Genomic DNA, 15,995 nt, shown 5'->3' on the forward strand with positions numbered 1-15,995 from the left:
TTCCAGAGACAAAATTTCAGAAACTGTTGGAAATCATCACCAATTCTTATTCCACGTATGGCGGGAACCCCAGAAGTTCACCCCGTTGAAGGACCGTGAAGCTCTCCTCAAACACAGTTACCTTCAGTAGCATTCCGGGGACTAATGCTGCCAGGAACTGCGACATGATAATCACAAGTAAACATTCCACAGACACCCGTGTCCTCAGAAACTCGTCTTGTGGGAACACTGCGAGGGCTTCTACAAACACGCACACCACCGCGATCTCTTAGTACTCATTCCCCAAATGGCCGTGACCCCAGAAGCTCGCCCTGGTAGAGAACCGTCAATACAATCATCTTCAATATTGGGCAGGAACTGTGGCGTCCCCGCTCACAGGAAATGGTTCATTCTCCCATCAGCGAGCAGCCTGGTTGCATGCACGAAAATATTATCATACTAAATTTGGTGTCCAAATTCTTAACTGAGGGTGGCGGAAAAGGTCCGGACACGTCTGAACTACATAGCTTATAATCTTCAACTATTTGTGGTCCGCTTATTGTGGTTGCTAGGACGGGGACCCAGCCAGACTGCTGCTGGGTTGTACCTGCCTGCACCCTCGCCCACCCATGCCTCTCCCCCTCCCACACACACACACACACACACCCACACCCACCTACCTACCTGCATATTTGCCCATATACCCACACTCACGCCCACACATTCCTGCTTACACAGGTCCGACCTTCGAAACCCTCTCACTGGCTCCACGCATGCACTCCACCACTGACACACACACACACACACACCCCACACACACACACACACACACACACACACACACACACCACACACACACACACACACACACACACACACACACCACACACACACACACACACACACACACACACACACTTCACACTCTGCACACACATACACTCTACACACTTGCCACACACACACACACACACACACACACACACACACGTGAGAGTTAAGGGGCGTCAGGTTGCGAAATCGACAGGGAGGAGGAGGTGGTGGAGGGCCTACACACTCCCTGACCCCGCCTGTCCACACGAGCACGACTCAACCCCACAGTAAATATGGGCTTTACCACCACCCACCCACACCTAACTCCACCTACCTCCACCCACCTACACCCAACTCCACCTACCTCCACCCACCTACACCCAACTCCACCCACCTCCACCCACCCACACGTAACTCCACCCACCTCCACCCACCTACACCCAACTCCATCTACCTCCACCCAACTCCACCTTCCTCCACCCAACTCCACCTTCCTCCACCCAACTCCACCTACCTACACCCACCCACACCCAACTCCACCATCCTAAACCCACCCACACCCAACTCCACCTTCCTCCGCCCATCCACACCTAACTCCACCCACCCACACCTACTCCACCTTCCTACACCCATCCACACCTAACTCCACCCACCCACACAAAATTCCACCCTACTCCACCCACCTGTACCCTCAAACGAGTGCGAGGTGAGGGTGGGGAGGAGTAGGAGGGTGGACATTCAGGAAGTAAGGAATGGTCGTGAATGATAGGAGAGAAGGCGGTGTCAAGTATTTTATAGAGGTAAGCGTGGTGACTGGTGTGTACTGTGCATTACTAAACGAGATAGCTACCTTGGGGAACACCACCATCACAAAAACACATTTATATTAAGTGTGTGTGTGTGTGTGTGTGTGTGTTCAAGTGTCGTCCTGTTAACACCTGTCTACACCTTTCATGACACCTGTCCTACCCTTGATAAACACACGTACATTTTTTTAACATTTACAAAACACGAGTTAGGTTAGGCTAGGTTCGGTTAGGTTAGGTTAGGTTAGGTTAGGTTAGGTTAGGTTAGGTTAAGTGAGTTTTTGTCCTACCCTTGATAAACACACGTACGTTTTTTTTAACCTTTACAAAGCATAATATGATATGTTGCATGACGAGCATATTGAGAGCCGGGGGAAATACACCAAGCCTTGTTAGTTAGTAGAGGATGTGGACAAGTCTACCTGGTGATTTTTTTTTACTTATCCACGAGTAATTCTGTCACTTTAAAAACTTGTCTTGTTACTTTATACATTTTTCTCTCATTTTACACACTTTTCTCTCACTTTACACACTTTTCTCTCACTTTACACACTTCTCTCTCACTTTTCACACTTCTCTCACTTTACACACTTTTCTCTCACTTTACACACTTTTCTCTCACTTTACACACTTCTCTCTCACTTTACACACTTGTTTTGCCTGGGGGTAGCGGGTGGGGGAATGTATCATATTACAGTCGATTTCATTTGTAAATTAAACTTTAAAATTACGCTGTAATGATCTGTTTTTAAATTAAATTGTTACGTCAATTTTCAATATATTTTATTTAGAAACTATTAAAATGAAAGTAGAGTTTTTAATTAAATGTGAAATCAAATTGGTTAATGTTGGTAAATAGAACTTATATATATATATATATTTGTTTTGTTTATATAAATTTTACACACGATTTGGTATGTAAACAGAACGGTGGAATCTAGTTGGAATGGATTTTGTTTGTAAACAGAAGTGTGTTAACAAATCAGTATGGTGTATTTTATTGTCTGGGAGCTGGAGGACTGGTGCAACCCAATTTCACAGATCAGTTGTGCCAGAGTACTGCTGTTGCACCCCTTACTCTCTCTCTCTCTCTCTCTCTCTCTGAGCGGGAACCGAACACAATTATTTCCCCCAGGAAGCACAGCAGCTCCTACATCTTTATCCTGGGCTTAATAATTGATCGAGTCCATCCTCCCCGCTGTCCATAATTTCCCGGGCTTTAGTCTACCCATTCCAGGGCTCCCCGGGGAGGTTGTGACGTCACGGCGGCTCCCCAGGGTCCCGGATGTCGCCCTCCTCCTCTAAATCCCGTTTCTGATTGGCTATTGCAGGTTGGGCTGTATTCCCTCTATTTATACAAGCAAGGTTCGTGTGTTGTATATTTCGCCTGACTGCTGCTGCTGTTGTGAGGACGTGTCTAAGTAACTCCTTTAACTTACGACACGAAATAGATTCTGTAAGGTTCATTCTTAATATTTTTCTCTGACTGGAGATGTAAGGATGTATTAACCTGACTCCCTTCATCCAGTCTATTAACCTGACTACCTTCATCCAGTCTATTAACCTGACTACCTTCATCCAGTCCATTAACCTGACTACCTTCATCCAGTCCATTAACCTGACTCGCTTCAGTTACGACACGAAATAGATGCTCTAAGGTTCCTATGACATCTTTTTTCTCCAAACCGGATTTATGACACCTCATCTAATCTGGGTTTTAAACTACGGACGACACATACTGTCAACATGGCGTCGAAATTGAGTCAAGACTTTAATGAGAAGATATTTATTTAAGAATATTTGAGACACTGAAACAAGGTTGTGTTAAGTTGGGTTGGGTTAAGTTTGGTTTATTTTGGTTGGGTTGGGTTAGGTGGGTTAGGTTAGGTTAGATTAGGTTAGTTTCGCCCGGCCCTCACATCACCAATTAGGCGAAATATACGAGGTCCGACACAAAAATAACGAGACTGACCCGGGAACCAAGAGTGGGAGGGGAGGGACAAACAGACGGTTTTGAACATGTTCTAACTTGTAACAGTGTGACAAGGCTCAACTGGATCGCTTCACTCAGTACAAGTGGACGTGTGTTGAAGTGTTCTTACTCTCGGTCGGAAAATGTCGGACTGCAGAACTGAGTAACGAGGTAACATCAAGTTTCTCGTTAAACTTAAGAAATCCGCGACGGAAACTTTTCAATTATTGACTGAGGCTTACGGTGAAGATTGCATGTCTCAAGATGATATCTTAATTGTTGAAGGAAGAATCCAGAACATGACAAAGGTTTGTGCAAAAATGGTTCCAAAAATACGGTCAGATGAACAACGCGCCAGCCCACAACGCTTTGTCTGTGAAGCAGTTTTTAGCCAATAAAAACATCACTGCGCTTGACCACCCACCCTATTCGCCAGACCTGACTCCCTGCAACTTCTACCTCTCCCCAAAGATCAAGTACGTGCTCAAAGGAACCAAATTTTTTTCGGGAGAAGGGGTGAAAGCAAAAACGAAGGAGCTCCTCAACAGCCTTACAGAACATGATCTGCCGAATTGTTTTTAACTGTGGCAGCATCGTATGTATCTGTGTGTCAACTCAGAAGGGAACTACTTTGAAGGCGATCACAGTTGATTTTCTTAATTTGGTAAATAAAAGAGTTACATCATCAGTCTCGTTTATATTTGTGCCGTACCTCGTGTGTCACAAATCTTGATAACCTAACCTAACGTAGCCTGACAACCTGACCTGAACTGACCTAACCTAACTTAGCCTGACCTGACCTAACCTAACTTAGCCTCACCTGACCAAACCTTTCACCAATGACTGAGAGTGGAGCAATACTTATTTTTATCATCATACAACAAAAAACTTATTGGTGAACGTTTGACTGTCCCGACCAGACACTCCTCCTGGAAGCCTTGTCAATTGTGTGTGTGTGTGTGTGTGTGTGTGCGTGTGTGTGTAAGAGGCAGCGGATATGTCTTCCTGCAGGAACAACACAACACCCATCTTTTACACTTCCTTCCTCCCTACACCCACCAAACTACCGTCCCCTCTCCCCCTACACCCACAGGACAACACACCCTGGTACACAAAAACACAGAGGGCATGGTACCTTAGGGACACCCGCTGGGATAAACGCAACAGGAAAGGAAAGAATTGGTCTAATTATATGCATTTTTTGTGCGTGTGTGTCTGTGTGGTGCCTTTATCCTTTACCAGTTTCTTCCCTTCCATTTACCTCCCCAAGTTACCTCTCTCCTAAGTTACCTCCCCCAAGTTACCTCCCCAAGTTACCTCTCTCCTAAGTTACCTCCCCAAGTTACCTTTCTCCTAAGTTACCTCCCTAAGTTACCTCTCTCCTAAGGTACCTCCCCAAGTTACCTCTCTCCTAAGTTACCTCCCCAAGTTACCTCTCTCCTAAGTTACCTCCCTAAGTTACCTCTCTCCTAAGTTACCTCCCCCAAGTTACCTCCCCATGCAGGTAGATCACTCAGATGTGCTCAAGGTAACTCGTCTGCATTATTTACGTGGCGTTACTTCCGTCAGTGTTGCTCTGCTTTACGTTACTCGGCGTTACTTCTCCCGACGTAAATTTTATGGCTGTTGACATTTTACACGTTACTTTTATGTGACTGTTACGTCGTTCTATGGTCGTTACTTTTATATGACTGTTACGTCGTTCTATGGTCGCTACTTTTATATGACTGTTACGTCGTTCTATGGTCGCTACTTTTATGTGACGTTACTTATTATGGTTACAAAAAATCAAGACGTAAAGTAAATATGCGGTCACGTCCAACTCCAACTCCAAAAACAACAAACAAAAATAACAAACTGAAGGAAACAAGAACACCAACATCAATAACAAACAAAAACAACAAATAACTCCAGTAACAACAAAAGCAGACAAATCCGAAAACGTTTCACCTCGACAGTAACAAAGACAATACTAGTGCTGGAACTTCTGTGTATTTGTTTGTGTCTTTGTTACCTTATCCAAAGTGTTTATCAGAGTTTGACAATGATTCTTACTAGCATAATTAGACCCATTTAGTCTTTCGTCCGTAGTCCCTTGAATTAGACCCATTTAGTCTTTCGTCCGTAGTCCCTTGCATTTTCTAACTCACTCTTAAACAATCCGAGGTTCCCCAAGGCTCCGTATTGACACCAATTGTTTTCTTAATACACATAATTGATTTTTCTTTCACGGACACACACCTTAAGTCACTCTTATGCAAATGACTCGACCCTCCATTACTCTTCACTCTGACTGTCACACTAACAAGCTGGAAATTTATTCATGACACACACAGCAACAGACATCGTCCTCATCTGTACAGGAAGACCTCACAAGCCCCTCAGCTGACGTAAGACCATCCAACCTCGTGTACTGAAAATGCCGCTAAAACAATATATATTACTTAGTAAGATGCATGACCCAACAGTGTTTAAGCTCTATCATCGTCCCGTTATCACCGATCATTGAGGATTATAATTATTTATGTACTGTCCTTAACTCAAATACTAACGTGGTAAATTTCCTCATAACTTTAGTTAAATCTTCTCCAATGACGCTTGGACGTGTGTTCAGAGACAGGTCCTGTGTGACTTAGGAAACAATCGGTAGCCATTTATCTAAAGTCAGGTTCCCAGCTGTGGTCTGGACGTTTTGGTGATGCGGCGCCAACCTTTTTCAAATCGCTGCAGAAAAATTACATCCAAACGATTTGTAATTATATATACTAAAAAAAAATCAAGCATTGTATATTTCTCAGGAACATTTTATAATTCCTTGTCTTTTATTTATATTTATCCAGTCACTGTTACAACGAGGTACAGTGACCACCACCACCACCACACACCGTCAGCTTATACCAGGACAGCTCAAGCCAGCTCAGGCCTTGTAGAATCTCCATCAACCAAAACTCTAACTTAACCTTGATTAACACTCACTGAAACTCCTTGCCAGAGAGTTTTTTTTGTAGTATCACATAACCTCCATTAATTTAAAACAAACCTGCAGCAGATATTTACAGTCTCGTGGAGCGACGCCTCACTGAATAGATATGACAGCGACACCTGTCTAACCTCTCCTCACGGTTTTTATCACCTACACAAAAAAAGACCAACTCGCTCAAGCACAAAGATGACAACCAAAATAATGTCGAAATTGCATCAGAAACTTAACTATAACGAGAAAACGTTTTTGAATCAGTTTAGGAGAAAAAAAAATTATTATAAGAAACTTTGAGGAATCGTGTGGTTTATCATCTCTAAATTTAAATTTTGTACAGGTGCTGATCCTTTTCTATGATGTATCTTATTTGTTTTTCCTGTTGTTTCTCTCGTTAGTTATAGTGACGATGGTGGTTGAAAAGGTGTGGTTGCAGGTGTGTTGTGTTGGTGGTTGTGGTGGATTGGTATTTGATAGTGATGCATATGGTGAGTAGTGTTGATGTACAAAGGTGTATGGTGGTGATAGTGAATGGTGGTGGTTTATGGTGGTGATAGTGAATGGTGGTGGTGAAGAGTGTGAGGTATGGTGAGAAGTGGTGGTCATGAATGGTAGTACAGGTTGTGTTTTGAGAGTTGAGAGCTTACGGGTACATGGTGAAGGAGAGTGCCACAGTGCCTTCAGGCGTGAGTTGCTGGAGCCATCTTTATTATCAACTGTTCTAGGACTTGATATATATTTGTATTATTTTATTTTATTTTTCTAACATTTATATAGATTTTACAGTTATTTTAGGATATAAGGAGTTCTACTGAAGCCCCCCTATGTGTGTCTGTGTGTGTGTGTCTGTGTGTGTGTGTCCCAACAACAAACACCACCACATTGAGGGAAGGAAGAAATTTCGTCTCTTATATCGATTCAGAAAAAAAAAGTTACCATCGCCATCAGAGGACCACATACGAGACGAAAAGAGCCCCAAATAACTAGATATCTCCCAGTACTGCCCGTTGGTGAAGTTAACAGGTGATCATAACATTACTGATTATATAGCTTCACCGTGTGTCTTCCTCATATACGAGTCTAGAGTTTTTTGTTGTTTTTTTTTATAGATCAGAACGACGGAAGATTGATCCATTTTTGGTTAGGTTCGGGTTATTGTTAGTCTCTATCAAGTGTTATTATGAGGGAATAGTATTTTTGGTATCTGTCTTCTTTGTGTGGGAGTTTTTTCTGACTGATGAATAAAAACGATAGTGGATGTAGCCGTGGGTGGTGGTTGTGGCGGTGGTGGGTGGTGGTGGTATCGATATCCAGAGAGCATGTGACTGACAAACGGTAGTAGGGATTCTTTTGGCCGTAAACAAAGTGAACTATTTATTAACACCTGTTTAAACGTCACGGGAACTAAGATGTGATTTACCTGGTTGTGAAATTACGGGTTTGTTGAATAGATATGTAACGCATTGGTGTGTGTGTGTGTGTGTGTGTGTGTGTAATTGAAACACACACACACATACACGTTATTATACAGTCAGCCCAGACTCACACCTTCACACCCACCAGTTATACAGTCAGCCAACAGTCACACTCTCATACACACCAGTTATACAGTCAGCCAAAAGTCACACCTTCACACACACACACCAGTTATACAGTCAGCCAACAGTCACACCTTCACACACACCAGTTATACAGTCAGCCACCACTCACACCCTCACACACACCAGTTATACAGTCAGCCACCACTCACACACACTAGTTATACAGTCACACACCACTCACACACACAGTTATACAGTCAGCCAACAGTCCACACCCTCCACACACCAGTTATACAGTCAGCCCACTGCTCCACACCCTCACACACACCAGTTATACAGTCAGCCAACAGTCACACCCTCGCCACCAGTTACTGGTCAGCTAGCAGTCACACCTCACACACACCAGTTATACAGTCAGCTAAGACTCACACCGGATTATACAGTCAGTCACCACTCACACACACACCAGTTATACAGTCAGCCAACAGTCACACCTTCACACACACACACCAGTTATACAGTCAGCCACCACTCACACACACCAGTTATACAGTCAGCTAAGACACGCCTTCACACACACCAGTTATACAGTCAGTCACACCCTCACACACCAGTTATACAGTCAGCCAACAGTCACACCCTCACACACCAGTTTACAGTCAGCCCCAGCAGTCACCTCCTGCACCAGTTATACAGTCAGCTAAGACTCACACCTTCACACACACCAGTTATACAGTCAGTCACACTCACACAGACCAGTTATACACAGTCAGCCAACAGACACACCCTCACACACCAGTTATACAGTCAGCCAACAGTCACACCCTCACTCCTGATTATACAGTCAGCCACCGCTCACCTTCACACACCAGTTATACAGTCAGCCACCACTCCACACCCTCACACACACACCAGTTATACAGTCAGCCACCGCTCACACCTTCACACACCAGTTATACAGTCAGCCACCGCTCACACCTTCACACACACCACAGTTATACAGTCAGCCACCACTCACACCCTCACACACACCAGTTAACCACAGTCAGCCACCACTCACACCCTCACACACACCAGTTATACAGTCAGCCACGCTCACCTTCACACACCAGTTATACAGTCAGCCACCACTCACACACACCAGTTATACAGTCAACCACCACTCACACACACCAGTTATACTGTCAACCACCACTCACACACACCAGTTATACAGTCAACCAACAGTCACATCTTCACACACACCAGTTATACAGTCAGCCACCGCTCACACCTTCACACACCAGTTATACAGTCAGCCACCACTCACACCTTCACACACACCAGTTATACAGTCAGCCACCGCTCACACCTTCACACACACCAGTTATACAGTCAGCCACCACTCACACACCAGTCATGCAGGACAACAAGGACCTCGCATTGTTCACCCACCGCGGTAAATCTTGAACGATGAAAATCAAGTCAGCTGTAGAGGAGGTGAGTAGGGTGTTAGGAGGCGAGTTAATAACAGGTGGAGTGGATCGGCGGGTTATTCACAAAAGGTAATGACGGTGATCCCTGGTCGTCACGTTCTGGCTCGCTGCCGCTGGTTTAAGAAAGTACACCCTCGCGTCTCTCCCAGATTGAATACAAATATTGTCATTTGCGCATAAATTCTGCATTGTTATAGTGCTTGGAACCTGCCTGGGTGTGGATAAGGGGTGGGGTTAAGGAGGGGAGAGGGGAGGGGTTAGAGGTAGGAGGAGGAAGAGGAGGAGGGGCTCTGAAGTGAGGTTGTAGGGTACAATACGAGTGACTGAAGCAAACAGCATCCAGCCCTTCTCCTATAAACACCGTGACTCCCATATACACACCATACCCTCGTCACCATAGCTTTTCCTTAGAGCATCTTGACTATTTTGAAAACCACCATAGCTACCATACAACACCATGATCGACTCGAGGCTCCATGGTAACGCGTAGCATCATATCTCCCTTGAGAGAACCATAAACTACCATGAATTCGTCCAAACGGCCATACAATGTCTTCATGAACGGAGTGGAGGGTGTTTTGAGGGATGGGTGGGGGTGATGGGTGAATGAGGGGGATGGGTGGGGGTGATGGATGAATGAGGGGGATTGGGTGAGGGTGATGAGGGCGTGGGGGGGAGGAGGGGCACATACAGTACACTACATGCGACAATAAACCCCCAGAGTTTTGGTTGGGTTTAGTTGGCTTGTGTCTGCCTATAAACTGATGGGTGTATTTTAGCGTGAGGGAGTTTTTTGTTTTTGTTTTTCAAGTGCAAGAAGATCATGTCACCTCTCTTGTTACACCCGAACCCTAAGATCCAGATTCGTGAACCCGGAACCGTAGACAGTGATGTATTATTCTGTCTTGTGGATGCTTCGGATTCACGAGTCTGAATCAATCTTGGGGTTCATCGAGCAGCTTGGAGAGGCGACAGGACAGTCAGTCAGTTAGTCAGTTAACCAGTCAGTCAGTTAATCAGTCAGTCATTCAGCTTATCAGTCAGTCAGTCAGTTAACCAGTTAGTCAGTCAACTCCCCATTCCCCAATTAACTGCTGTTAATTCAGATGCTTCTTCCTGACCAAACTGCTGCCGTCACCATCCCTTCGGTCACTATCCTGTCGGTCTCACTATTATCACCATCTTTTAGGTCGTACTATTATCATCATCCTGTCGGTAATACTATTATCGCCATCCTGTCTCATTATTATCACCATCACCACGCACTTGTCACTATCATGGTCGTCTAATACACCATAATCACCATGACAAGCCGCAATCACCATCATAAGAGACCTATCACCACTAGAGCGATCCACACTCACTACATCATCGCCACTATGACAACCACGATCACCATGTTGGCCCACCATCACCACACTCACACCACCATGTTAGCTAAGGGTCACCAAATCATTATTATCACCACGACTACATTTTCACCATGGCGGCGTGGGCCTCACCACACGCAGCAGGTGTGAGCCGTGTTACCCCAGGCAGGAAAGTCACCCCGCGGTTGATGGTTCGTGAGGTAATGTGATACTTGAAGTTTTATTATAGTTATGTCGAGTTGTTTACCTTCTCTGTGTGGTATATGTCCCAGTCTTATTGTATAATCATTATCGCCAGGTAATGTCACCAGAATGTGGTATTATTAGCCACGCGGGAGGTGTAATTACTCAATAGTGTGACAATTTGCACCTTATAATGTGTATCTACTGTCACGAGAAAGAGACAATTAGCACAGGCTGGCTTATTTATTTGCTAGCCAATGAAGATGAGTTTTGGGCGCGGAGGGACCAATGAACGCACGGGTTGGGTGCTAAGCTCCTCCCCTTAGGTCCCACCCCCCCCTGCTGAGCTCCCCAAGGATGGGTGCAAGAGCCAGCACAGTTTCAGTTGACGGGAAGACCCAGCGCTTTACGGGTGGGTGTCAATGCTCCTTCAGGTTACCGCGTACTTGGTAGTGTTCCGTGATGTGTTAAAGAACCGTTGAAACCAATGGTGAAGACTATGATACGAAAGAACGGAAAGTATTTGTACCATGCTCTTTAAAGGCAACAGTTCCAAGCTGGAATTGTTAATAGAGAAGATACAAGCAAATAAGGAAAACGGTCCTGACAGCAAAACCGGCAGTGTGGCGAATGAAGGTAAGTAAGCAAGCAAGCAAGCACGTGCATGGTGACGGACGAGTACCGTGGTCCCCGACGACACTGGCTGTCGTCTCCTCGTCACTGGTGGGGGAAGTGTCTGCCGGCTGTTGTCTAATAAACAAAACGGGAGTCACAAGCGAAGGTATTGACAGGTCTAGGCTTGGCTCTTGTTGCAAACGCCAATGAGCAGGACATTATTTGACGACTACTGTACTATATATATCAACGCTGCTCCCACGAATGTTTAGTGTTAGTTATTGCGTTTGGAAATTTAGATGCGTGTTAAGTAATGACCGTTTGAAAAGTGATTGTTGGGTGGTATTATTGACTAAATTCGACATTTGCTATATGCAGCAGGACGACGGTACGGGTTAATTGTTGGGAGTGGTGTAACTGAACTGGCAAATTACTGAATATGGCAGCAAATGGCTGTTCCGTTGTAGGACACCGATTGCCATAAGTGTTAAAAGTAGAGTGTGGGCGTCACATTGTCGCTGTATCTGACTGTCTTTACTGAAAATCCGACTTAATGCAAATACTGTGAATTCAATGTGTTGGTTCTGGATAAATGAGTTTGAACCTTGGAAATCTTTAACTTGTATGGTACAGCCAAGTTGGAGACGATGGTGTTAAATCCTTTCTGGCCACACGAAAGAAACCATCCATACCTAATATAACGATGTTAGGTTATTTGTTAGTTACGTCAGGTTTAGTTATGTTGGTTAGGTTTGGGTAGCTACATTACTGTGCTGTCAAATTACTATTTTAGTCTCTTGTACCCAGCTGTGTATGGTTGTGTCACAAGTTGGCTTCAAACTTATGTTTTACTCGATTCATAATTAAATGTGTAGTTTTATGGATTAATATTGTAATTGCATATTTCAACCAGTTTTACTTGTTTTCCAATGCCCTGTCCATTTCCGTCGGGCGGCTATAGGCTTGTCAGACGTAATATATAGGTAAGCGTTAATCCACCCTATACTATATAAGACTGATTTGAGAAATTTGCTGCATTTTTTAAATTTTACTACTTGGTTATTTAAGTCTTGAGTGCAAGATTATTCACTTTCTCACCTCGGCTCATCAGTAACAAGGTTCAATTCAGTACTATAATGTCTAATGCTTAGTGTCCAGGCGGACTTTCAAGAAGAGTGAACGCTTAGGGAAGGAAGGCTGCTGCGGACTTGCCTTCTCCCACTAGTGAAGATAGTTTTCCTCTTAACAGCTGTCTATTGGAAGAGTTTAAGATTGTGGCCTCTGATTTACATACATGAATATAATATGAACACCCACGATCCTCTAATGCCGGTACAGTATCTGACAAAAGGCGAGTCATTCCTCCACCCGCACGTGATTCACTATATATGAATTGTCCCATATTGGTGGCCACGATACCTTTTATATTTTCAATCTGTGTAAAATGAACCAATAATAACCCAGTTTGACCTTCGGGAATGAGATTTAACTAAAACATTGAGATAATTAAGTTAGGTTCGGTTTGTTCATGTTATCCTGTTTTAAAATACTTTATATACAAGATCCTCCCCAAGAGAAGAAATTTAGCAGATTTTCCACGACGTTTATTTCGGTCCTAAACACAAACTTTCCTATTAATTTGTGTTTTTAGTCCTCTGCTATTTTATGGATGTTTAGTCAAGATAAAATGGAGGAATGAGAGGTAGTAATTATTGATTTATCCTGCCGACAAAATAATAGGGAGTTAGGTGAAGTTATGTTGAACCAGCACAAACTACCGAAAGTTTTCACGCTAGAATTCTTTAATGTGTATCTGGTTCTTTAATGTGTATCTGGTTCTTTAATGTGTATCTGGTTCCTTAATGTGTATCTGGTTCCTTAATGTGTATCTGGTTCTTTAATGTGTATCTGGTTCTTTAATGTGTATCTGGTTCTTTAATGTGTATCTGGTTCCTTAATGTGTGTCTGGTTCTTTAATGTGTGTCTGGTTCTTTAATGTGTATCTGGTTCTTTAATGTGTATCTGGTTCTTTAATCTGGTTCTTTAATGTCTTTAATGTGTATCTGGTTCTTTAATGTGTATCTGGTTCTTTAATGTGTATCTGGTTCTTTAATGTGTATCTGGTTCTTTAATGTGTATCTGGTTCCTTAATGTGTATCTGGTTCTTGAATGTGTATCTGGTTCCTTAATGTGTATCTGGTTCCTTAATGTGTATCTGGTTCTTTAATGTGTATCTGGTTCCTTAATGTGTATCTGGTTCTTTAATGTGTATCTGGTTCTTTAATGTGTATCTGGTTCTTTAATGTGTATCTGGTTCTTTAATGTGTATCTGGTTCCTGAATGTGTATCTGGTTCTTGAATGTGTATCTGGTTCTTGAATGTGTATCTGGTTCTTGAATGTGTATCTGGTTCTTTAATGTGTATCTGGTTCTTGAATGTGTATCTGGTTCTTGAATGTGTATCTGGTTCTTGAATGTGTATCTGGTTCTTGAATGTGTATCTGGTTCTTGAATGTGTATCTGGTTCCTTAATGTGTATCTGGTTCCTTAATGTGTATCTGGTTCTTTAATGTGTATCTGGTTCTTTAATGTGTATCTGGTTCTTTAATGTGTATCTGGTTCTTTAATGTGTATCTGGTTCCTTAATGTGTAATGTGTGTCTGGTTCTTTAATGTGTATCTGGTTCTTAATGTGTATCTGGTTCTTTAATGTGTATCTGGTTCTTTAATGTGTATCTGGTTCTTTAATGTGTATCTGGTTCTTTAATGTGTATCTGGTTCCTTAATGTGTATCTGGTTCTTGAATGTGTATCTGGTTCTTGAATGTGTATCTGGTTCCTTAATGTGTATCTGGTTCTTTAATGTGTATCTGGTTCTTTAATGTGTATCTGGTTCTTTAATGTGTATCTGGTTCTTTAATGTGTATCTGGTTCTTTAATGTGTATCTGGTTCTTTAATGTGTATCTGGTTCCTTAATGTGTATCTGGTTCTTTAATGTGTATCTGGTTCTTTAATGTGTATCTGGTTCCTTAATGTGTATCTGGTTCTTTAATGTGTATCTGGTTCCTTAATGTGTATCTGGTTCTTGAATGTGTATCTGGTTCTTTAATGTGTATCTGGTTCCTTAATGTGTATCTGGTTCCTTAATGTGTATCTGGTTCCTTAATGTGTATCTGGTTCGTGAATGTGTATCTGGTTCTTGAATGTGTATCTGGTTCCTAATGTATCTGGTCTCTCTTAATGTGTACTGGTTCTTTAATGTGTATCTGGTTCTTTTAATGTGTATCTGGTTCTTTAATGTGTATCTGGTTCTTTAATGTGTATCTGGTTCTTTAATGTGTATCTGGTTCTTGAATGTGTATCTGGTTCTGAATGTATCTGGTTCTTTAATGTGTATCTTTTTGGTTCCTTAATGTGTATCTGGTCTTTAATGTGTATCTGGTCTTTAATGTGTATCTGGTTCTTAATGTGTATCTTGGTTCTGAATGTGTATCTGGTTCTTTAATGTGTGTATCTGGTTCCTTAATGTGCATTCGGTTCTTTAATGTGTATCTGGTTCTTTTTAATGTGTATCTGGTTCCTTAATGTGTATCTGGTTCGTGAATGTGTATCTGGTTCTTGAATGTGTATCTGGTTCTTTAATGTGTATCTGGTTCTTTAATGTGTATCTGGTTCTTTAATGTGTATCTGGTTCTTTAATGTGTATCTGGTTCTTTAATGTGTATCTGGTTCTTTAATGTGTATCTGGTTCTTTAATGTGTATCTGGTTCTTGAATGTGTATCTGGTTCTTTAATGTGTATCTGGTTCACACTATTACTGAATCCTAATGGACTATGAGATATATAAATGGTGACTATACATGCAATACGCACCCTGTCTTCTAGTACCATATTGATAATCGTCTTTTATTTTCGTTAGGTTAGGTTGTACCGTGTTCAGTTATAGAGGGATTAACGCCTGTGGACAGTAACGGTACAATATATATGAAGGGAAGTAACATTTTATCATGCCAGTAACTCCTGGGTGTACCAAACAGGGAGGTACTACCACCTGAAGGATATTGGAAGCATAATGTGTTGTCTAATGATAGACCCTGCTGCCATATGGCATCACGAAAATTTTGACCAAATCTCAGGTTGCTGATCTTACTATGCTTCATTTACACACAATTGCAGGGTCTCAATTGTTTCTCTTACTATTAACAACACAACATGAATACTGTATATTGTTTCTCACTTTTGATATATTTTTTCATTTTTGTATTT

At 42.7% G+C, this 15,995-nt stretch overlaps 1 protein-coding gene across 1 annotated transcript in view; it reads left to right on the forward strand.

Annotated features, from left to right (window-relative positions):
* Positions 1–11,521: 11,521 nt before the first annotated feature.
* LOC121868788 (zinc finger protein 423-like) overlaps positions 11,522–15,995 on the forward strand; it is a 47,454-nt gene continuing 42,980 nt past the window's right edge. The window contains exon 1 of the mRNA XM_042369707.1: positions 11,522–11,752. Within this exon, the coding sequence (XP_042225641.1) occupies positions 11,647–11,752 (106 nt within the window). The 5' untranslated portion in view covers positions 11,522–11,646. The remainder of the gene's footprint in view (positions 11,753–15,995) is intronic.

The sequence above is a fragment of the Homarus americanus genome, unplaced genomic scaffold, assembly GCF_018991925.1.
Source record: "Homarus americanus isolate GMGI-L3 unplaced genomic scaffold, GMGI_Hamer_2.0 scaffold30535, whole genome shotgun sequence".
NCBI classification, from domain to species: domain Eukaryota; kingdom Metazoa; phylum Arthropoda; class Malacostraca; order Decapoda; family Nephropidae; genus Homarus; species Homarus americanus.